The sequence below is a fragment of the Bison bison genome, unplaced genomic scaffold, assembly GCF_000754665.1.
Source record: "Bison bison bison isolate TAMUID 2011002044 unplaced genomic scaffold, Bison_UMD1.0 scf7180017864032, whole genome shotgun sequence".
NCBI classification, from domain to species: Eukaryota; Metazoa; Chordata; class Mammalia; order Artiodactyla; family Bovidae; genus Bison; species Bison bison.
In genome coordinates, this window is record NW_011494604.1 from 442,360 (window position 1) to 465,676 (window position 23,317).

At 38.1% G+C, this 23,317-nt stretch overlaps 1 protein-coding gene across 1 annotated transcript; it reads right to left on the reverse strand.

Moving 5' to 3' along the window:
- Nucleotides 1-1,095: 1,095 nt before the first annotated feature.
- CCDC58 (coiled-coil domain containing 58) lies at nt 1,096-22,177 on the reverse strand. The gene is made up of 5 exons (XM_010834254.1): nt 22,109-22,177; nt 12,763-12,888; nt 9,743-9,889; nt 5,100-5,159; nt 1,096-1,477 (listed from the first exon to the last, which is right to left on the reverse strand). The coding sequence occupies exons 1-5, from the start codon at nt 22,157-22,159 to the stop codon at nt 1,427-1,429; spliced, it is 435 nt and encodes a 144-aa protein (XP_010832556.1). The 5' UTR covers nt 22,160-22,177; the 3' UTR covers nt 1,096-1,426.
- Between the last annotated feature and the right edge of the window lie 1,140 nt (nt 22,178-23,317).

The following is a 23,317-nucleotide window of genomic DNA, read 5'->3' on the forward strand; positions in this document are numbered from 1 at the left end:
CAGTCCATGGGGTCGCTAAGAGTCGGACATTACTGAGTGACTTCACTTTCACGCATTGGATAAGGAAATGGCAACCCACTCCAGTGTTCTTGCCTGGAGAATCCCAGGGACGGGGGAGCCTGGTGGGCTGCTGTCTATGGGGTCCCACAGAGTTGGACACGACTGAAGCAACTTAGCAGCAGCAGCAGGCAGACTCCTAGAATGGCTCTCCAAGATGCCCCACTCTAATTCCTCAGACTGTGAATAAGAGACACTGCATCTGTGATGTTACATTACCCAGAAAAAGGGATTTGCAGATATAATTAAGGTTGTAATCAGTTGACTTTAAGTTAATACAAAGGAAAATTATTATGGTAAAACTAATATACACCCTTTAAAAGCAGTTTTGTTTGGCTTATAGCAGAAAAGGAAGTCAGATTCCAAGAATGAGGGTTCAATGCACCATTGCTAGCTTGAAAAGGGAGGAGGCCATAGCATCAAGAAATGTGAATGGCTTTTAGAAGCTCAGAGTGGCTGATGAGAACCAGCAAGGTATCAAGAACTTCAGTCTTAGGACTGAAAGGATCTGAATTCTACCAACTGAATGAGCCTGGATGCAGGTTCTTCCCTTGGAGACTCCAGACAAGAACCAGTCACAAATTGATTGCAGCCTGTGAGACCCCAGCCAGGGAACTCAGACAAGCTTTCCTAGCCTTCTGACCTACACAACTGTAAGATAACAAACAGGAGTGACTTTAAGCTGTTAAATTTGTTAAACAGCAACATAAAATGGATACAATCACCCTATACTAGAAGTCCACCATGCAAGCCCTCTTCTACTTTTCCATTTTCTGAATTTGCTTTACTTTGCTTTCCTTTTCACTGTCCACAGAAACATTATCCAGGAAAATATTTCCACCCAACAATAGTTTTTGCATATAAAAATAAGGTACTAAGAAAGTTTCCTTGAACAGTATCCAGGCCATATTATTGCCCTTTAACTTATGCGCGATAAACCTAAAGAAATAAATAAGAGATAAAACAATCAACGACCAAAAAGGTCTACACTGATATCAATAAATTTGTAAAATTCAAAAAGATACAATATAAATCAAATTACATACTGAAATTGTATTCAAATACTCTTAGAAGAACTTACTGTCTCAACTGGGAAAACAATGAAATAATTGTGTACATTGAGTCAGAAAATTATTTTAATAGTTACAAAACATTTTTTTTTTTACAGAATCAGTATAAAATAGCAGTTGATTTCTCCATAATTATCAGAATTATTTATATGTGAGGTCTTGGCTAAGTGGGGCTGAAATCAACAAAAGGTCTTGGACTGTTGGCTCAGAAATCCTCCTGGGAAGCCCACCATGTTGATGTCTGTCATGCTTGACTCTTTATGAGATGACCCGGTCCATCTTAAAAAAAAAGTATCTTTTTATTCATTCTTTGGAGGCTTGAAGTGAATTCGGCAGCGTTCATTAAACACCTAAGACATGTGAACAGAAACAAAGGTCACTGAGTCATCCTGTATAAATTAGACCTGAAATTTCAGGTGAATATAACCTTCTTTGGGGCTTCCTTAATAGTTTAGTTGGTAAAGAATCTGCTTGCAATGCAGCAGACCCTGGTTCAATTCCTGGGTGGGGAAGATCCGCTGAAGAAGGGATAGGCTACCCACTCCAATATTCTTGGGCTTCCCTTGTGGCTCAGCTGATAAAGAATCTGCCTGTAATGCAGGAGACCTGGGTTCAATCCCTGGGTTGGGAAAATCCCCTGGAGAAGGGAAAGGCTACCCACTCCAGTATTCAGGCCTGGAGAAGTCCATGGACTGTATAGTTCATGGGGTCGCAAAGAATCAGACACGATTGAGTGACTTTCACTTCACTTCATAACCTTCTTTGCCCCAAGTCAACAGGTTTAGGAAACAGAGGTGTTTCCTCACCAATTCAAACTGACTTACTAGGCACTAAAAGCACAGTGCCTAGTCTAGAAAAGACCCTGATGCTGAGAAAGATTGAAGGCGGGAGGAGAAGGGAATGACAGGATGAGATGGTTGGATGGCATCACTGACTCGATGGACATGAGTGTGAGTAAGCTCTGGGAGTTGGTGATGGACAGGAAAGCCTGGCGTGCTGCAGTCTATGGGGGTGCAAAGAGTCAGATATGACTGAGTGACTGAACTGAAGTGAAGAGCACAGAATGCCTTGATATTCATTTATAAAATAATTTTCATTATTTTAATAAACTTTAAATTATTCAAGGACAAAAATCATCACAAGTTAGCTTATTTAGTACATCACAAATATTTTAATTCCATATAACATATTTTGGACAGTTTGACAAAATATCTAAATTAAGATAAAACTGTTTTAAGAATTGTTTTATAATGTAGATTTTATTTAGCTATCTGTCACGCTTTTCTAAATGAGTGCCAGATGCTTCTACCATGTAGGTAGGGAAGTCCAGTCTACGAAGGGAGCCCAGTCTTTTACTAAATTGTATACATTTATGTAATGTTTTGTTCTGTTTACCTTGCTTCCTAAAAACTAAACAAATATATATGTTAAAAACATTCTAAGATTACTTGTTATATGGACTGTGTTAAATAAAAATTTTGGTATAGCCATTTGATGGAATATAAAGCAAACATAAAAAAAGAATAAGAAATCTCTTTACACCCTAATTTGAAAAGACCTCCAAGATATATTAAGAAAAACACACTTCCATTTGTCTGATAAAGGAGAAAATATACATATATGTGTGTACACATACAAACAAAATTTTAAAGTTACAAATATCTGAAAGCATATACATCCTTTCAGAGGAAAGGGAAAGGAGGTGGTTAAAATTAGAGAGGCATGAGAGTAGAATTTTTACTGTAATCTTTTAATATTTTTAAAAAAATTAATGTGTCTAAAGAATTTTGTATTCCAATTAAAAAAATTATAAAAATCTAAAACAATTTTTTCTCAGAATTTACCTTCATACTTTACTGATGTAAGGAACAAACCATTTTTAGGTTAAAAAAAAAAAAACCCCAAACCCCCCAAAGAAACCAACCCATGTTGGCTAAAATGGACTAGCAAAAAAATAAAAGAAAAATCTATATAGGGTACTGGTATTCAATTTCTTAAACTGGGTAGTAGATACATGTTCATTTTACTAATATTCTTTACATTCGACATGTTACATGCTCTTTGGCATATGTGTCTCACAATTAGAACATGAAGAAATAATACAGACTTTTTCTGGCCTTTTTGTCTTACAGCTCCTAGCTCTGACATGTCCCTGGAGTTCCCAATGCTCGGACCAGAGGAGGCTTCAGATTAGCGGTTTTGACACACTGGTTGGGATGATGTACACAACCTGGTTGAGCCTCTCCAAATCCTTCTCCTAAATAACTTCTTAACCATTTTTGCTGGCCTATTGGACCATGGCTACAATTTCTTCCCTTGAAAACAAATAGCCTCATTATATGTGGAGTGGATGGAGCATATTTTCTTTTAAAGTAATACCAAATCCAAAAATGCTTCACTCTTCCTACTACATTTTACATACATCAATCCCTGCACTGGGTTTTCCAAACTAGATGTTCATTGTACCCACCCCCATCCCATCCCAAGAGTAAATATTATCTCTCTAGAGAATAGAAATGGACAAATTTTGCCAAAATCTTTCAAGGAGCAAACATCTTATCACATAGGTGGAAAGGGCAGAAGTACGAAATCTTAGCAAAAAGGATAGGATAAATAAATGTGATAAAGCAAAGAAAGTCAATTTGTATTTTGCAGTTTATTCAGGGCTCTGCAAGTTGGTACACTCCAGTTTTTGGTTCTGTTGACCTCGTTTGGATTCAGCCCAATTCCATCAGTTAATTTCAAAGGATAAAACAATTTTCAGTTCATTCTTTCAGATTTAATAGATTTTGCCCTTTGGAAATCTTTGAAGTTTTAGAGAGGACATGTAAACATACTTTTCCAGAAAACTAAAAAGTAAGAATTTTGTGGTTTTTAACTACATGTAAAGTCCTAGGATCCTAGTCCCCCAATATAATTCCTAATTAGAATCATGTAGGTGGTAATAGTGGAGAGGCAATGGCACCCCACTCCAGTACTCTTGCCTGGAAAATCCCATGGACAGAGGAGCCTGGTAGGCTGCAGTCCATGGGGTCGCTAAGAGTCAGACACGACTGAGTGACTTCACTTTCACTTTCCTCTTTCATGCATTGGAGAAGGAAATGGCAACCCACTCCAGTGTTCTTGCCTGGAGAATCCTAGGGATAGGGGAGCCTGGTGGGCTGCCATCTATGGGGTCGCACACAGTCAGACACGACTGAAGTGACTTAGCAGCAGCAGCAGGTGGTAATAGGGCTTCCCTGGTAGATCAGTGGTAAAGAATCTGCTTGCAATGCAGGTGGCCTTGGTTCGATCCCTGGGTTGGGAAGATCCCCTGGAGGAAAGCATGGTACCCTACTCCAGTATTCTTGCCTGGAGAATCCCATGGACAGAAGAGCCTGGTGGGCTACAGTCCATAGGGTCACACAGAGTTGGGCACGACTGAAGCAACTAAGCAGCAGGAGCAGGTGGTAATAAGGAGCATGTGAATCTAGGAGGCATAAAAAGCCCTATTATCGGAAACCAGTGAAACTATATGAAACGATATACAAAAAAAGTTTCATGATCAGATACGTTAGAAAAGAAGCAACTGTGAAGGGTAGTTAATGATATGAAAATTTATGGAAATAACTAATCACCTAACTTAAATAACCTGACTGAAGGTTCTAAGTTAACAACTAATAACTCTAAATATCAAATAGCCCACAATTAATATTAGGAATCATATAGAATGTCTCCAATTATGTTACCATGACAACCATGCAATTCTACCATGAGACTGTAAGGCTATTTTTTTATAAGATGGCTCTATTTGGATTCTAACTGCAACTCCCATCCCCCTAAAAAGTTAAAACCTTCCATTGCTTCTAAATGAAGGATCTTTATTCCTACATGCCTAAGGCTGTCTTTACTCCCTCCTCCCCTTGGTTTGTTTCCTTTTGCTAGTTCTGTTTCCCCTCCTAGTTCCCTCCAAGAATCAACATTATTTTATACCTTCCAGCTCCTGTCATTTACCACTTCTTCAACATTCAGTTCTGACTGCATCCATTTCAACTGCAAGAAAAGGAAAACAAAAATGAAGTTATGAAAATTTAAAGAACTAAAACCAAACTCTATAATGTTTTCCTAACAAAACCAGCTGCTGCTCCTGCATTTTTTGTCAATACTTAGGTTAGATTTCAAAACCTTCTTTGATATTCTTGTATTTAATCAATTGTAAAATCTTATAAAGCCCTAGTTCTCAAGCACTGCTGCATATTATTGACAGCTTTAAAAAAATAAGAAAAACAGAAGAAAAACAAATGGCCAATAAACCTATTTTTAAATGTACACTCTTACTTATGCAAAAAGAAATGCAAATTAAGTCATAACATGACCAAAAACATTTTTTAAAGAAACCTGATAATTCCAATAAAACCTAGTATTAGTGAGGGTATGGGGAAAGATACACTCACATATATTTTTTTGTAGGAGTACAAATTGTTGTAACTTCTATAGAGAGCAATTTGGTAAGACTTAGCAAAAATGTAAATTCCCATGTCCTTTAACTCAGTAATTCCAGTTTGACTTATTGATCCTACAGTATAGATTTGCAAAGATAGCACAGAGAAACAAAAGAAAAAAAGGACAAGGAGGTGGCAACCTGATTTGAATAAAAGAAAAAAGAAACAGGAAGAAAAACAGAAGGGGGATATAAAAGGCTCAAGTAATTGAGAAAGGGATGGATTTTCCATACCTTAATCATACGGCCAGAGGTCTGAGGTCTAAAATGCTAAAAAGTCTTTCTAACTTTCTTTTTAACTGCCAACCTAATAACTCCATCAAAAAAGTAGCTAATCCCACTGCCAGGTCCAGATGGCAGGGCCCATCATACTCCTTGTTGCCTCTGCTCAGAGAGACTTGACAGGAAGGAAGCTAACTAGTTCCAGGAGGAGAACCTTGAAGTATTCAGGAAAATTAGCAGAAAACAGGAAAATTAGCAGAAAAAAAGTATGAACTACAGGTTGAGGCAGCCAAGAAGTTAACAGCAGGATGATGTTCTCAGGCCAGGAGACTTAGGGGAAAGAATGCCAGAAAGTTAGACAAGATTTGGGCAACAAAGAGGTGGGGACCCAGACCAAAGCACCTAACCATAAATTAGGAGTACAGCTCAGACAGGTTTGAGAAATGTGCATCTAACACTAATAAGACTGGATGTGGTACTGTTTCAATGCTCTTTGTCAACTCCCTTCTTAGATTCAAAACTTGGTATCAGGAGTATGCACCAGAATATAGGATTGAAACCATGAACAAGGAAGGACAGCATGTCTGCTGTGCTGCGGAGTAGTAACAAGCCTGAGGAAGCCTGCCTGCTTCAACGAGAACAATCTCAGTTTCAGATTTTAATCAGCTATATAGACACAGAAATCATTAAAGCTTCACGGCTCTGTCAAAGCCCAGATTTTCTGCCAAAGAAGTAACAACTTCAAAGAACAGTGTTACAATAGGCCACTAAGACAGTGTTTAGAATTGTTCTCAAATATTTAAATGGGTGTCCTGTAGAAATAGGTTTAGACTTATCCAGAGGGATGATTAAGGATCAGTAATTACATGCTACAAGGAGACAGATTTTCACAACAAGAAAATATCTGAACAATCCCAGCTGTCCAAAAAGAGAATGTACTGACACATAAGACTGTGCATCCCCTCAATTCTCTTAATACTGGTTAAACAAAAGGTGGAAACCACTGGTTGGGTGGATATTGTAGAGAGAATTAATGGAATGAATATGGAGTGCCAGAGATTCAAACAGGAAAGAATCTGCTACTTCATATCGGTCAATATGTTACCTCTTACATATATTATACAATTTAATCCTTACCCTCCAAAATAAAATAAAAGATATTAAGTATCAACTCCATTTTACAAACTGAAATTCAGAAGTTTCATATTAATTAACAAGATTACAAAACCTCCAAGTGGTAGATGGATTTCCTCAGAGCAATCTGCCTTTATAATCAATGTTTCTTCTATTCTTGAACATGGCAGACATTACAGCCAGCTTCTAATACAATTTCAGTGACACCAACAAAATGCTACCTTTGAGATAGTTGTTTTTGAGACTCTGGGTCTTACACAGGTAAAATTCCTCTCAAAAGCTATGAACAGGTGACAGCAGATATATAGTTCCAGCAAGGCTTTTTTGAGGTAAGGGTTAGTTAGGGTAAAGAACTGGGAACTTTCAGATTGGCAGTGTATGCAAATAAACTATTCACTAAAGTAATCAGAATTTGATTATTAGTCACAACGCAATGGCACCCCACTCCAGTACTCTTGCCTGGAAAATCCCATGGACGGAGGAGCCTGGAAGGCTGCAGTCCATGGGGTCGCTGAGGGTCGGACACGACTGAGCGACTTAACTTTCAGTTTTCACTTTCATGCATTGGAGAAGGAAATGGCAACCTACTCCAGTGTTCTTGCCTGGAGAATCCCAGGGATGGAGGAGCCAGGTGGGTTGCCGTCTATGGGGTCACACAGAGTGGACACGACTGAAGTGACTTAGCAGTAGCAATGTAAAAACACCGACTGAATTCAGAGTTAGAAGAAATGGATTCAAGTCCAGTCCCACTACTTACTAGTTTGTGACTCTGGGGAGTATCTCTGAGTCTGTTTCCACATATAGAAAATGATGAGGTAGAGCTGGAACATCTTTAAGAGCTGTCTCTTTCTGATTCCATAACCTTCATAGCAAACTTGAAGAAAAAATCCAAGTTTCCTTATTTGCTCAAGTACTACCCATGGTTACCTTCTATTATAGTCCCATGCAATGTCACAGGCTAGAAAATTACCTTTCATAACTCACTGGCTGGTTTCCAAAATGCCTCCTAAGATGACCTTTACAGCCCAAGTTCACTGAAGAAACCCCTGCTGACTAATGAATGAGCAGGTGTGAAACATAGGGCTGAAGCAGTCATCATGAACATAGGGAACAGTAAAGGTAGTAGATGAATCCTGTATCCAGTGAGACATACTGCATCAGTAGGATGACTAAGAAAGTGCAGACACTCACCTGTGTGCAGCAAAAGACAAGACTTGAGAGAGACAGCAAGGTCCCCTTCGCTACATCCACTAAACAAAGAGCAAACTTCACAACTTGTTCAGTATGAAAACATGATTCTATCTCACACTGGATTTTCAGTTACCCAACATGCAAGGACCAGTAAGTCACCTATTATGCCATCTTAAAATGCAGACAAGATTTTGGTAATTATACAGCAGTCATGTTAAGAGAAGGGCTTCTCTGGTGGTTCAGTGGTAAAGCATCTGCCTGCAACGCAGGAGACCCAGGTTTGATCTATAGATTGGGAAGACCCCCTGGAGGAGGGCATGGCAACCCACTCTAGTACTCTTGCCTGGAGAATTCCATGGACAGAGGAGCCTGGCAGGCTACAGTCCATAGGGTCACAGAGTTGGGACCTGACTGAAGGACTAAGCAGCAGCAACAGCATGTAAGAGAAAGCCCCTGTTCTTAGGGAATAACCAACATATGTAGGGGTAAAAGAGTATAATGTGTATATTCTCAAATGGTAAGAAAAAAAAATGTGTATGGAGGGAGGGGGAGGAAGACAGGGAACAAGGGAGGCAAGGAGGAAAAGGTAGGAAGGGTGGAGAGAATAAATTGTAAAGCAGGTGGAGCAAAATGTAAACAAAAGGTGAATATAGGTAAAGGGTACATAGGAGTTCCTTGTACTCTTTGTGCAACTTTTCTGAGAGTGTGAAATTGTATCAGAATAAAGTTACCCCTTGAGCTATTCCCTCACCAAAAGACAGTAATGCAGTCCAGAAAATAAAATATGGTATACATTTCCACTGTTTTCTTGACATGCCACATTTAAGGGCTATAAAGAAATTGCTCTGCCTCATTAACTCTACTCTGAAGTCCACACTCATCTACATTATAGCTGACTTTAGGAAAATAAGGCTTCCTCTGACATATCACTCAGTGGACGCTCGGTGTTTTCCTAAAAGGGAAAATGGCAGGGATGGGAGATGAAATAGAAACAAAGGAGAGTCTGAAAAGAGTCAAAGACTCATACCATCTTTTCCATAGCAAAGAAATAAACATAAGGAGGTTCTAGTGTACCTGGTTATATTTAAATAGTACTGTACTATATTTTTACAGCTGAAGAGGGTAATATCCTGAAGCTAAACATCTGTATTACATTTAGCAGGTTTCTACAGATGAAACCAGAGGTAAATATTTTTAAACTGTAAATATATTTTTTAAATGTTTCTTCTCAATTCAAGACTCAAAATATAGATACAGATGTGATTTCCACATATTTTAACATGATGTTGATCTGTATTAATCCTTATATCTTTAACTGTAGAATATATAAAGGAATGGAAATAACATGATTACGTGCTTCTTTTAGCTAAGGCTGCTACATTACATACAATCATGAAATACACATTAATTTACCAATTAATACTGAAGTGCAATAAAATAAAGCCCATTACGAATGAAGTACTAACCTCGTGGTCATTTTAAGTAATAAGCATATCTTACTCTGGATTTTTCATATTAAAAACTGCTTTTATTTTGAAGGCTAAGTTTGGAAACCTTGCCTTAGAAATGTAAACCTTATTCAACTTACCTTTGTCTGTTCTTTTCTAAGTTGCTTTAATAACGTTAAATCATCCAAATTCTTTTCCCTCTCTTCTCGGAGCTGTTTTACTACTGATGAGGTCTGAGCTATACAGTTTTTTATGACTCTGTCCCTACTGGCATGGGCCTCCATCAACTAAAAGAACAAAGAAAAAGGGAAAGAAAAAAATCACACCAATTTGTCACATTTCAGAATTTTTTAATTTTAGACTACAGAAATGTAAGACTTTTTTAAATAATTTTTTAAAATTGAGTCTATGGAAGAGAAGTTTGTGCTGAATGAGCTAGATCAAAGGCAGGAGCTGTGAGGGTGGAAGTGAGAGGCTGCGTTGTCCTCTTCCTCACTATGCTCCCAGGCCTCCCTGCTTCTCTTCCCACACTCCTCCTGCTGGGCTTCTCATCTCAGTGTCCTTCTCTCTGAACCCCTTTCTCTGCCATTACTGCATCTGTGTGTTCATCTACCCTACACCTACTCACACACACTTTCTGAGCCACTTACTATTGCTGCTCTTTCTCTTTTTTTGTCCTTTCTTTTTTTTTTCCAGCCTCACATTGTCAACAAGTGCAAAAAGTTATGAAGTAAGTGATGTAGCGAAGTCTTTAGTTACAATAAAGAAAAAGAATGCTACATTTACCTATGTCAGACAGAACTCTTTTCAGGATTTTAAAGTATCAACCAGGAAAAACTGTAAATGAAGTAGAGATTGTTGATTCCATCAATTGTGCTAACAGTGGTTCACCTCCAACTAAAATTTAAATGCTGGCTTGCTCCAGGTAATCACGTTGTATCATTCCTTTTTCAGTCCAAAGGGAGAATACCTTAATGCTATGCTAGTGACAGTTGTAATAGAAATAACCTAACCATTATATATATCTTAAATATATAAAACACAGGACTGACAACCATTCTATAAGCATTCTTCATAAGTTATTTGAAATAGATCTCTTGAATGATTATATTGGAACCCTGTGATTAAGAACTACTGGTCTAACAGATATCAAGAAAGAACAAATCTTTATATTTCTAGAGAGTAATACTAAAAGTACATTACTTATAAGTTGTACTCATGTAAAAGGAATTGCCTAATAGACATTAATCCCACCTATAATAAATTTCTCTAATATGCTAATTCTTTTCATTGTAACATTTAGGATTCACAAGGACAGCCTCAAGGCCCATATTTACTAGCTAGTATGCTACGTCTGTTACTTATTAACTCCTTCAGGTATAATTACAGAAAATTAAAGGAGGCATTGAGGGTACAGAACTATTCTCCCCCAGACAGAATAACTGTCAGAGTTAAGAAACTCTCCCTGAGGTTGTGTAAGACTGGCTAAATAATTAGCTTTACAGGCTTCAGTTTCCTCTTTTGTAAAATTATTGAATTATGAGTAAATAATTGCTAATACCCCTTTCCACCTCTAAAATTTAGAGGCAACATGACTCAATATATTACTCAGATGCTAAATGCTATTTAATTACTTTGATATTTTGTCTAACTCTGCCAGCAATTGGCCAAACAGCATTAGTATCAACTAGAAGTCTAACACAATATTCTCATTTTTCTATCTACATCTTAAAATCAAATTCAGATTGTACGCTGCTGCTGCTGCTGCTGCTGTCACTTCAGTCGTGTCCGACTCTGTGCGACCCCATAGACGGCAGCCCACCAGGTTGTATACATTTTATTAAATATTCAGGAATTCTCTTTTGGTCTCTCATCAGTTTCCTTCCGCATTTGGGCTTTCTTCCAGTTCCCCTCCTGAACGTGGCACCTTCCCTGTGGATACATTTCTAGGTGCTGACTATGCTCCTACCCTCACCTGCTTACTTTTCCTTCACATGAGATCCTCTGTGAACCCACAACCATGTAAACAGGAAGGACGGGGTAAATCATCTTTTACTCAGTATTGTCAATTATTTTCAAGATCATCCTTCAATAAGATTCAAACCTAAGAGTATGCAAGAGGAACATTCATGGACTTCTGTGCATGTATGTCAAAGAAATGAGGACACCAGATAAGAGTAATAGTTGGTGTGACATAAACCTACCAGAGGAAAAAAATAACACAAAACCAGGCTTATTGGCTCATCAGTATCAGATGCTTGAGGATTTGGTCACATGAGAATTATTTCTGATATATAAAGTGTTTATCAAAGGAACTGAGATAATATTTATTAAGAAACTCAGTATGGTAAAACTGTGGTTAGAGGAGAAAAATCCTGAAGGATAATCATATCATAACCATATTTCTTTTGATTTGGGGAAAGCAATTTTGAAATGAAGACATTTGGGGTGGGGCACGAGAATGATTCAAAACGAGTCTAAAGTGGGTATACCTAGAACTTCCCAGTTTTATTTTATTTTACCACAGCTTTGAGAACTTCTTTCGGTCTAAAATTTTCATCTTTTCATCTTTTTTTTTTTTTTTTTTTTTTTTTGGCTGCACAGCTTGCCAGATCTTTGTTCCCTGACCAGGGACTGAACTGTACCCTTGGTAGGACAATTTATCTGTGGCTTTTCCTTCTATCCTGCCAAATGTTTCTTTTCCCTTTCCTGATGAGTAAGGGAAGAAAGAAGATACAGAAAGTGTGAAGGGTTTTAATTCTTCCTTATATCAGCTGTCTAGCTTTTTTAACACTGATTCATTCAAAGACCCCACTTTTATCTCACTGTTTTACTTGACTGTTTCATTCTCTCCTGTTTTCTTTGATCTATAAGGTTTCCTTAAGTTAGAGTCTGCCCACAAGGGGAGACTGTTTTCATTTCTTAGAACCATATCTCCCCATTTCTTAGAACCATATCTTCCCAGACTATTGCTTAAGATCACACATTTTCTTTAGTTTGTAGAAACCAGATCAAAACTTTTACACACCTTCAGGTGTGGGCAAGAAAACGTGAAGATTCCATTCTTTTTCCACAGTTTAATTATATGCCAATTGATTTCTTATTTTGCCTGCAAAGAAAGACATAAAGGAAGCACAAAAGACTCAAAAGATAGACTTACTGACTCATAAAGTTGTTTACAGGTTTGGCTGGCATCAATTTTCCCTGCAAAGGAAGCTGTTGGAACCGTAGTGTTTAATTCATGTACTATTCTGTCATCAATCGTCCTCATCACCTTGAGTAATTCCTATATAATATTTAAAATAAAAGAATAATAATTTGAATGGAAAGTTAAGTGATAAGACCAGTTAAGCAAAAATTAATAATTAAAGCTCTTGGATATGTTACAACACTGTATATTAGGAGTGGGGAAACCATGCTATATACAGTACAACCACAGAAAAATCTTTATGAAAAGACTGACAGGTAGTTTATGTAATAGTAATTCTAACACTTGGCACAACTCTGTTTCCTTGGCCCAAATGTGATTGTCTTAAGCGTAAAGATTTTTTTATTCATTTGTAAACCCCATTTGCTGGCACATGGTGCTTAGCAAATACTGTGTGTTCTTTCTATCTCTAGCATACAGCCAAAAAGGATTCTAAGGAACTTGATTACTTCAACTTGTCCAAAACAATCCAACATAATTGCTTGCTCTATTCCCTCTGTCGCTCTCTCTAAAATGTGGTGCTAGATAGAAAACTTCTATAAAGATATATAAAAAACCATCAGCAGTGATTAACATGCAGAAATTAATCTATACTCTCTTAGGCCCCACCCCCCACCCCACCTTTAGGCTTTTTGTTTTTTAGTTTTTTACTATGAGTATATATTATTTTTGTAACAAAAACAAGTACGCTGCTAGCAAAGGAATCAAATCTCTTTGTGGTTTTTTGTTCATACAACAAGCAGAAATTAGCTTTACCTTTTCTCAGTTACCCAGGTTCACATTTCCCAAGAATCTCTCCCCTCTAAAAGAGGCTCCAACTCTCAAAAAAACAGTCATCAAAGTACAAACACCAAAAGGGCAGAGGACTTAGAAAGACTCTGATGAGTACCCCAACCCAGCGTAGTCCCTTCTCCCCACATTCTGATTAGGGTACTTCTTCTCACTTGTCACTAGAGAAGGCTGAGCATCAGCTACCTCCTGACTCCAGATAATATCAACTCTAGAACGTTTCTACTATATACCCTTCTCTTTCTCTTTTAATACACTCCCACCTCACCCCAGCCCCACAAAACAATCACTGAAAAGCATCAAGAAAATAGAAGTGTATAATACTAGGTATATATATATTTTTTTTTCAATATAATACTGAAAACATCTAACAAGTTAACATTTAATATTAATGTGTATTAAACCATCTTTGCTTGATTCTCTACCTCCTTCAATATATGAACCTATTTCTTTGCCAAACTTAAATCTAGGATTGAAATCAACTTCTTCATTTCTTCCCTCAATTTATTTATTGGGCATACTGAAAATGACAGTTTTTCATCTGAAAATTGGCACGAGTGTGAATTTTACAAATTATTTAACCGTAAGATTATGTCAACTTATTTTTTATTATAGTTTATTTATAATATTATATTAATTTCAAACATATAATGTATTGATTCAGTATTTTTATAGATTTTACTAAATTTAAAGTTATTATAAAATATTGGCTATATTCCCTTTGCTGTATCATCCATTTGTTAAAATAAGCTTTTATTATGATTAAAGTATTAATTACATAATCATTTTAGAAAATTAGAAAAATTTAAAGAAAATAGAATTATCCATTGTTAACCATTATTTAGTTTTTTCTATACATATCTGCAAATATTTTTATTAAAATGTGGTACTATATAACATTTAAAAGTCCTACTTTATGAAATTATACCATGAGCACTTGCCCTTGCTATCTTGAAGATATATTTAATACACACATAAATATTCCATTCAGTGGGGATATCACAACTTATTTGACTAGCCTATTATTCTTTAATTAGTAGTTTAATGTCCTTTTCCAGAATCCAATTTTGAAGTAAAACAGCTTGTAAAAGGCTCATAATTTAAACTAATAAAAAGAGGCAAATGTCAGGTCTAAAACCAACTTCTTGTATCACCTCTTCTTGTATCTTTCTATTTTGGTCAACGGTATCAAGATTCTCTGTAATCTGGAATTCTTAGGGGATAATCTCAACATACTAAGCAAGCATCACATTAAATAATGTCTTATACACAGTAGAGGATATATAACGTCAATAAGTGGCAAATTCCAAACAAACAGTGGCAGCACTATTTAGAGAGGCAAAAACTGGTTAAGTAGTAGACAGGGACCTTCCTGGCAAACTTTACCTCCCACAACTTGCCTATTAAAACAAAAAAACCTTTAAACTCTCATCTTTCCTCCTGTCTAAATCAAACTGATCCTGAGGCCAAAGTTTATACCTTCCAGATAAAGCTTTCTTTGGATGAGAGTCCTCAGCAATCTTTCTTCTTCAAACATACGAAGCAATTAGAGAGAGAGAGCACAGAGTTCATTCATTAACTCACTCTTCCTTCAAAAAATATTTACTAATGTCTAGCACATGTTAGACACCATTCTAAACACCAGGGCTATAATGATGAGTAAAACAGAAAAGGTCCTTGCTCTTATGGAGCAAAATTCTCATGGGGGAAACAGACAATAAACAAGTATCCCAATAAACAAGACACTTTCAGTGCAGAAAAGTACTGCAAAAAAGAAAACTGTAGTAATGTGATGAACAGTGGGGTTGAGGGGCTAATACATTATACAGGGAGATCAAGACAGACCTCTCCAGGACATACCATTTGAACTGAGATCTGAATGACACAAATAAGGCAACTAAAAGGACATTTTGGGGAACAAGGCAAAAATTAAGGGGCAAGAACAAACTTGGGGATGTTTGAAGAACAAAAAGAAGGCAAGTGATCTGGGAGCGAGTAAGTGAAAAAGTGGTATTAGGTGAGAGCAGAGTTGATGAGAAAGTGAAGGACAGGAGAGACCACAGAAACAATTAAGGATTCTGTTCTAAAGGAAACAGGGTTTTAGGCAAGGGAATGATATAACAGTATTTTAAAAGACAACTTCAGCTGCTAAGTTGAGAATGGAAACATTGAGCAGACTACTATGGTGGTCCAGGCAAGAGATAAAGATAGTTTGATTAAGAGGTTGGTGAACCTGGGCCTTCAGCAGTGACAGCCTGGAGTCCTAAACATTGGACAGCCAGGGAATTCTCCAAATTAATTTCTTTAACGCCATGAAACAGGAAGAGATCACTGAAGGAGACTATAGCTAATAAAGGGGGTTAACAATCAAGAAGGAACTCCAGCATCTAAAACTACAGAAGAGGACTTCCCTGGTGGTACAGTAGATAGGAACCTGCCTGCTAAGGCAGGAGACAGGGATTCGATCCCTGGTCCAGGAAGACCCCCCAGAGCAAACTAAGCTCCTGCACCAACTACTGAGCCCGCACTCTGGAGCCTGCCAGGCACAACTACTGAGCCTGCGTGCTGCAACTACTGAAGCCCTCACACCTAGAGCCTGTGCTCCGCAACAAGAGAAGTTACGGCAATGAGAAGCCATGCACTGAAACTAGAGAGTAGCCCCCACTTGCCACAACTGCAGAAGAAAGCTCACATGCAGCAACAAAGACCCAGCCCAACCAACAAAATAATAAAGAAATAAAATTTAAAAAATAAAACTACAGGAAAAAGACTGTGATGTCACAGAACTGAAAAGAAGAGAGGTTTCAAGGCAGAACAGTCAACTGTGTTGAATGCTAGTCACTCAGTTGTGTCTGACTCTTTGCAACCCCATGGACTGCAGTCCGCCAGGCTCCTTTGTTCACAGGATTCTCCAGGCAAGAATACTGGGGTTGGGTAGCCGTTCCCTTCTCCAGGGGCTCTTCCAGACCCAAGGATGGAACCCGGGTTTCCTGCACAGCAGGTGGGTTCTTTACCATCTAAGCCACCAGGGAAGCCTGTTGAATGTTACTAGAAGTAAATAAAGATGTGGGCAGAAATTAACTTCTTATTTTTAACATGATGGAAATTACAGGTCATCTTTACAGGAGTCATTAAAATAGAGTGTTTAATGGACTGAACAGTTAACATGGCTTAAGTATAGAGGGTAAGACAAAGTATGGTGTAAAATGAGGCCCACCATTATAGGTCACCTTATTGGATGTTAGTCTTTTTCCTGAGCGCAAATAGAGAACCAATGAAGTGTTTAAATACAGTGGAGTTGTATGATAGGGTTTGTATTCTGAAATGACTGCTTAGGTTCAAGTATTAACATGTGGAAAATGGATTAGACAGGAATAAGAGTAGATACAAAGAGGTTAGTTAGGAGATTGGTATAGTAATGCAGGTGAAAGATTATATATCTTCACATTTCCCAGAATTATGACTTACTTTGAACTTCAGGTTTGAGTACAATCATTAGCAATACAGCCAACTTTCCCTCTGATAAAACAATCTGGATATACTATTAAGTTCCTTTTAACAATGTGAATTTAGCAGCATTAACTAGGTAATGAATCAAACAATTTAAGTCTTACAAATGGAAACTAAAATGTGAATTTTCAAATATATCAGCCCTCTCTCTGTGTGCTAAAGATTCATCAATATAGGACCGAGTGCTTGGCTTTTAATACAGTAGACATTAGCCATATGAGGTTATTTTAGTTAAAATTAAATTTAAAATTTAGTTTTTTAGTTGCATGAGCTACATTTCAAGAAGTACTCAAGAGCCACATATTGCTAGTGGCTACCATATTGTACAGGACAAATTTCCACTACCACAGAAAATTCTACTGGACAGTACTGAATTCAAGATGATATAATAACAATCTCTAAACTGATAATGTACTCGTTCGGGAATTGCTGAGAATTGTAAGCTATTTTTAAGATAGGAAAAAAGATACTAGAAAAGCTCAAGGAGGGGAAAGGGAGTAAGACTTAGGAAGGAATTTCTTTCAAAATTGCAAAAAGAAAAAGAAAAGAACTATAAACTACATCACTAGGCACAAATTTCTTTATTACAAAAAGTGCCAGGGCTGTTCAGGCAGCTCCAAGGTCTAGAGAAAAGCTTGAGCAGACCTCACAGGCTGAGAGCAGATGAAGGTTAATGCAGGCACAGAAATCCTGCCATTAAACCATGTGTATCATTCAAAATGAATTACTGACTGCCTACCTGATACTAGCTCCAATGACGTTCCTTCTTTCTCACAAATTCGCCAAGAAAATATAAAGAAGACACCCTTGAGCAGACATCGTACAATGAACTGCAACACAAGTCCACAGAGATAATACAGAAATATACACAGTTCAGTGGCTCTCTCTGTATAGGAGCTGGAACCCTAAATTAGCTTCTAAGTGTCAAAGCACAGCAAAAAGATAACTCTTCAAACTTTGTAGTATCTCTAGCTTCTCCTTTCACCCTCCTCAAAACAAGAAGAAATTGATACATCACGAATCTCTAATTTTAGACTGACCCTTTAAAATTATTCTGGCACTTATCTTGGAATTGTATTTCATACATTATCTTTCATTCATTTCGCCCTCTTGGAAGGCAATTTCAGTACTGAAGGACTAGCATGTCTAGCAGCAAGGAGGGGTAGAGAAAACTTCCTGTTGTCCCTACAATTACAATTATACTACACTCTATTCCTAAGGTTAATTCTTAGGTAAATCCATTTTATTGCTTTAAGAAGCTTTCAAAGTATATAAGGAGAGGTAAAAGGTCTATTACATGACAGTAAAATTAAAATGTGCTCCATAGAATGATTTGGAATTTAACCTTTCTTCTCCTCACTTTGCCTGAAGGTACCCAGAAGTAGATCCCATTCACATGGTGCTCTTTTTAGAAGACGTGCGTGGTTCCTCAAACTCCATTTTTACAACAATGTTCACAGTGTGCTTCCTGCAAGCCAGAAATACAGACTTGCCCGCAACTGCCAGAATCGTCTGCAGTCCTCTGCACTCCCAGGCACAGGAACAGAGAGCAGCTAGGCATGTTGCAAAAGAAACCATCATGGATGCTAGAAAATAGCCTATTCAGTCTATATTTAATTACCAACCAACTCAAAATTAATCCTGTAAGTTAATATTCCTATCAGAAATATGAAAACTTACATAGCCTAGGAATGCTCAGTTGATTCTGCTCAGGTAATACATGCACTGGGTCTCAGGAAGAAGGTATTTCAGGGTGTCAAGTGGGAAAAAAGCACAAATGACAAAACATCATGTGGTCAGGGAAAAGCAGGCCTATATGGCTAGACAGCAAAGTTCAAATCTATATTGGAAGTGGCAGGGGTTGGGGAGAGAGAATATGTATGAATAAGGGCAGTGGTAAGAGATTTAACTAAGCAGAATCACTTTGGGATTGGATTTTAAAGACTTGTATGCTATGTTAAGTAGTTTACACCTAGTCATACAATTCTGAAATTAGATGCATGGTTCAGATTCTAAAATTTAGAAGATATTAATAACAGTATGAAGCCATAGCTTTATGGAGATTAGGTTGAAGAGGAGAAATTAAGTAGAGAAAAGAATGACTGAAGATAAGAAGAGCTATAACAAAGCTAACAGCAAAAATGATAGGGCACAAGCAAAGACTGTGGTAGAAGTAATGAAGCTTCCGAAAGCATCTCTTTGATCAACTCCCCCAGTCTGCTCACTGTCTCTTGAACCTCACAAGTGGCATTCAAGGCCTTTCATAACCTGGTTCCAATCTTTTGTGTAATCCAAATATGCCCCTGTGCAAATTCAGAATTCCAGCAATTTTCTATTTCCCCCGCAACACATAAAACTTTCTGCCTTTCTGCCTATATACGGTTTCTTCTACCGAGAATTACCCTGGTTCTATCTACCAAAGACCCAGTTCAATTAACATCTCTTTGACTTAGTTCTCTCTGAACAGTTATAACACTGTGCTCATAGTCTAAACATCTTCTACATGTTTTATACCCTGACTTGAGCTCTTTTTATGTTTTACTCTCAATTTCTCCAAGAGCCTGGTACCTAGCAGATATCTGTTACGGATTGAACTATGCCCTCCCCCCAACCTGCCCCCATTTTCATATGTTGAAGCCCTAAAACCCAATGTGGCTGCATGGAAACAGGGCCTTTAGGGAAGCAATAAAAAGTTAAATGAGGTCAAAAAGCGTGGGACACTATCCCATAGAACTGATGTCACTGTAAGAGGAAAAGACACCAGAGACCTCTCTCCCTTTGTGGCCACAAATGGGTCATATGAGGATAGTGATGAACTAGCAACTTACTTTGAAATGCATCAAAAAAAATTAAAAATGTGGATTGATGGATAGATTGAGGGACAGATATGTGATTTAGTAGATACAGTGAATCACTATAAAATCCAGATACTGGGTACACGAGTATTCATTGTAAACGTCTTTCAATTTTTCTACAGTGTTTGAACATCTTCATAATAAAATTCTGGGGGGGGGGGGAAGTACCTAAATCTTTATAATAAAAATACATGATTTTCTTTTTCTCTTTCACAGTATTCAGTGCAGGGCTTTTCATATATAAGGTATTTACATACACAATGTAATGGTTTCATAGTTCTAAAAATATAAACTTTGATTCATAATTTGTGACTGTGCCAGTTATCACAGTTTATAACTTTATAAAATCCATTAAAACCTAAATGTTATACTAAACTTTTACATTTTAAAATATATATTTTTTACATTTCTGTGCCTCTGAAGCAATAGGGGCAAATGTTCTTATATTCATTCAATATGAGGTAAAATGATATGCCAAGGCCAGATCTGGAAAACCAAATCTTCTGACTTTCAACCAAGGGTATTCTCCATTATTTGTAAAGAGTTGGATATGACTTAGCAAATGAACAACAAATTCTCCATTATAAATCACACGTTTGAAAAAGAAAAACAATCTAAAAACTTCTCCAGGTTTCATTAATGAGATTCATTTTATGATGTTTTTATTTATATCATCTCTGCAAATAAAATGGTTCTCCAAGACAGTTAAGCTTCTGCCCCACTTACAATATATAATCTGACTGTCCAAAGGAAAATCAAAAGTGTACTTCAAGCACTGTTGGATGTTTCAACAGCTCAAAGATATCCTCAGAAATTTGGTTTTAGAGATTCAAATAAACACAAAGGTGGAAGCAGTTTTAAATGTTATTTAACATTATCTTATTTTACAGATTCAAAAGTTAATTATGGAAGGGGTTAAGCGATTTGCTCAAGGTCCCAAAGCTGTTAATTGCAGGAGCAGTACTAGAACCTGGAACATTTAATTCCCTAACCAGGGCTGTTTCTAACAAACTTGAAGGCTAGCATTGCTCAATTATTTGAGCTCATTAAGTTAGATTATAGGGCTAATATGACAAGACCAAGACCACAAATGTGCCAGTTAATCTTAAACATTTCATATATGTTAGAAGCCAAGTCTTTTTTCTATCTTATTTAATATTTTTACAACTTTTGTATCTCTTGGGCACTCTGATCACATTTGAAGCCTGTTGCTGTTGTGCTGATCTAACCTGTGCAGCTTAAGTGGTGAAAAGGATGTATATAATGGTGGAAAGACCCCACACAAACTTCTTTGATCAAACGATGTTTGTCAAATAATTCAATCTATTGAGATTACCTTCCAGAATATCTCTCCCTAAAAACGGCTCCAAGAACAAAGCTTACTACAGAGGTCAATGATACATGAACAGATTTTTCAGTATCTCCAGTTTAAAATACCCTTTTCATAACTTAAATTCAACCGTTTATCGAGACAGCAGCAAATTGCTGACTACAGTAGTAGAACTTTCATAGCACCTTGGTCGAAATCTAGACCCTTTGTTCTTTAACTCGTGGGTAATAATTAGCCCTGGACCTCTGGTGTTTTAATATATAAAAGATACAACCTTTTTCTTAAATGTATTTTCTCTAATGGTTAGGAAGGCAGAGCACCATTGCAGGTACTAGAATTAATCGCCCCTCCAAGACACCAAAAGTTCTGCCTCATCAAAATAGTAAAACAAGATTTTTTTGTTTTGTTTTATCAAGTGAACAAGCTCTCCTTCACTTTCTTTCTTGCAAATGCTCAGCTTAAAGTAGGAGGGGAATGACAGAAGCTAAGAACTGAGTTCAAAGAATGGCTAGAAGGTTGTTACAATCTCTACCCACCCGGCCGAGCTCGGCTTTGCCACCGCAGAACCACCAGAGTTTCTGGGTGCAGTTACTCAAGGACTGGGAGGAGCAGGGAGAATCATGACCCCAACGCGGCAGCTTCTTTCCCTAAGGCCAAGCTCGCGCCCCCATGACCTCCAATGGCTCGAAAAAGGAGTCTTGAACTGCCCGCTTCAGCCACAACTAGTCCGCATATCCCTCCCAAGCCAGAGCAGGGAACAGGGTCCGGGGACAAAAGGAGGGGTACGCCTGCCACGTGAGGAAAACCCCATCACCTGGAACTCGGCGAACTCCTCACAGTTCACACCGCCACTGGGCGCCGCCATATTGGACAAACACGAGGTCCCCGCCCCGAGCCAATCACCGCGGAGCAAAGGTGTCCGCGGCGCCGCCTAACAAAAAATACTGAGAGGGAAATCTCAGCAAGAAAGCTGAGTTCAAGGTTTGTCTTTTCCGCTTATCCTCATTCACACTGAAACCCGTAACGCTGCTATCATTCTTTTCATTCTTATGCGTTGAACCTGTCCTCCTGGAACTGGCCCCAGTGCATAGATAGAATGTCAGAACTTGAAGGGATCGTTTGACGCCAATCCCATTTTCTTACAAAAAGGGAAACTGTTTAATGACCCCACCGACCAGATGATTCGAGGAGGAACTCTTACGTAGAAGTAAGATTTTTCTTAACTCTCTTATCCTGTCCCTAAAGCAGAGGGGCTTTTGTTCTTTAAGAATTTGATTCCAGCAAGAAATGTCAAGAAAAGACACTTCTGGCAGTATGGGGTAAGAGGTGAATGTTTAGGTGTAGAAATAGTAAAATGTTTTTATAAAAATAGGCAAATAGAAAACAAAATAGGAAACATGTATGTGAAAAAGAAAATGGAGAGGGAAATGGCAACCCACTCCAGTACTCTTGCCTGGAGAATTCCAAGGACAGAGGAGCCTGGCGGGCTACAGTCTATGGGATCACAGAGTCGGACACGATTGTGCAACTTTCACTTTCTTGTGAATTTCTCAGGTGGCCTGATATTCCCAAAGCCAACACGAGACCACAGCCACTGGTCACTAAGAACCCAATTATGTAGTTTTGAGAAAGGCATGTACATATTCACTGAAAAAACTGTACTGAAATACTGGTTTATCTAGGCAGTGTGACTTCGGGGTCTACAGTTCACAAAAGTCCTCCAATAAGCATTTACTTTTTTTTCTATTTTAAACGGGTACTTTCTTAGGTGCAGAGAATACTTTGCAATGGCACTAGAAACCAAGACTCCGAAAGAGCATTTTTAAGGCCTCGGCCAAAACGCTGGACCGTGCGGGGCGGGACGAGGCAGCTACCCGCCGGGTCTGAGCGCTACGCACGACCCGCACGTTCCGCTCATCGCTAAGGCCCTGCCCACAGGGGCCGGCAATCACGCTCACGTCATGCACGCCCCGCCCGCCACCCTACCACGCACGGCCCTCCGGCTCTGCCCTCACCTTCCACA

Bases quoted from the DNA above. Each gene is read 5' to 3' on its own strand.
- CCDC58 (XM_010834254.1), bottom strand. From the start codon at position 22,159: ATGGCGGCGCCCAGTGGCGGTGTGAACTGTGAGGAGTTCGCCGAGTTC. The intron at 9,890-12,762 runs GTAAGTCTATCT...TTGTTCTTTTAG, and splicing joins GTAAACAACTTTATGAGTCA to TTGATGGAGGCCCATGCCAG. The intron at 5,160-9,742 runs GTAAGTTGAATA...CTTTTCTTGCAG, and splicing joins TTAGAAAAGAACAGACAAAG to TTGAAATGGATGCAGTCAGA.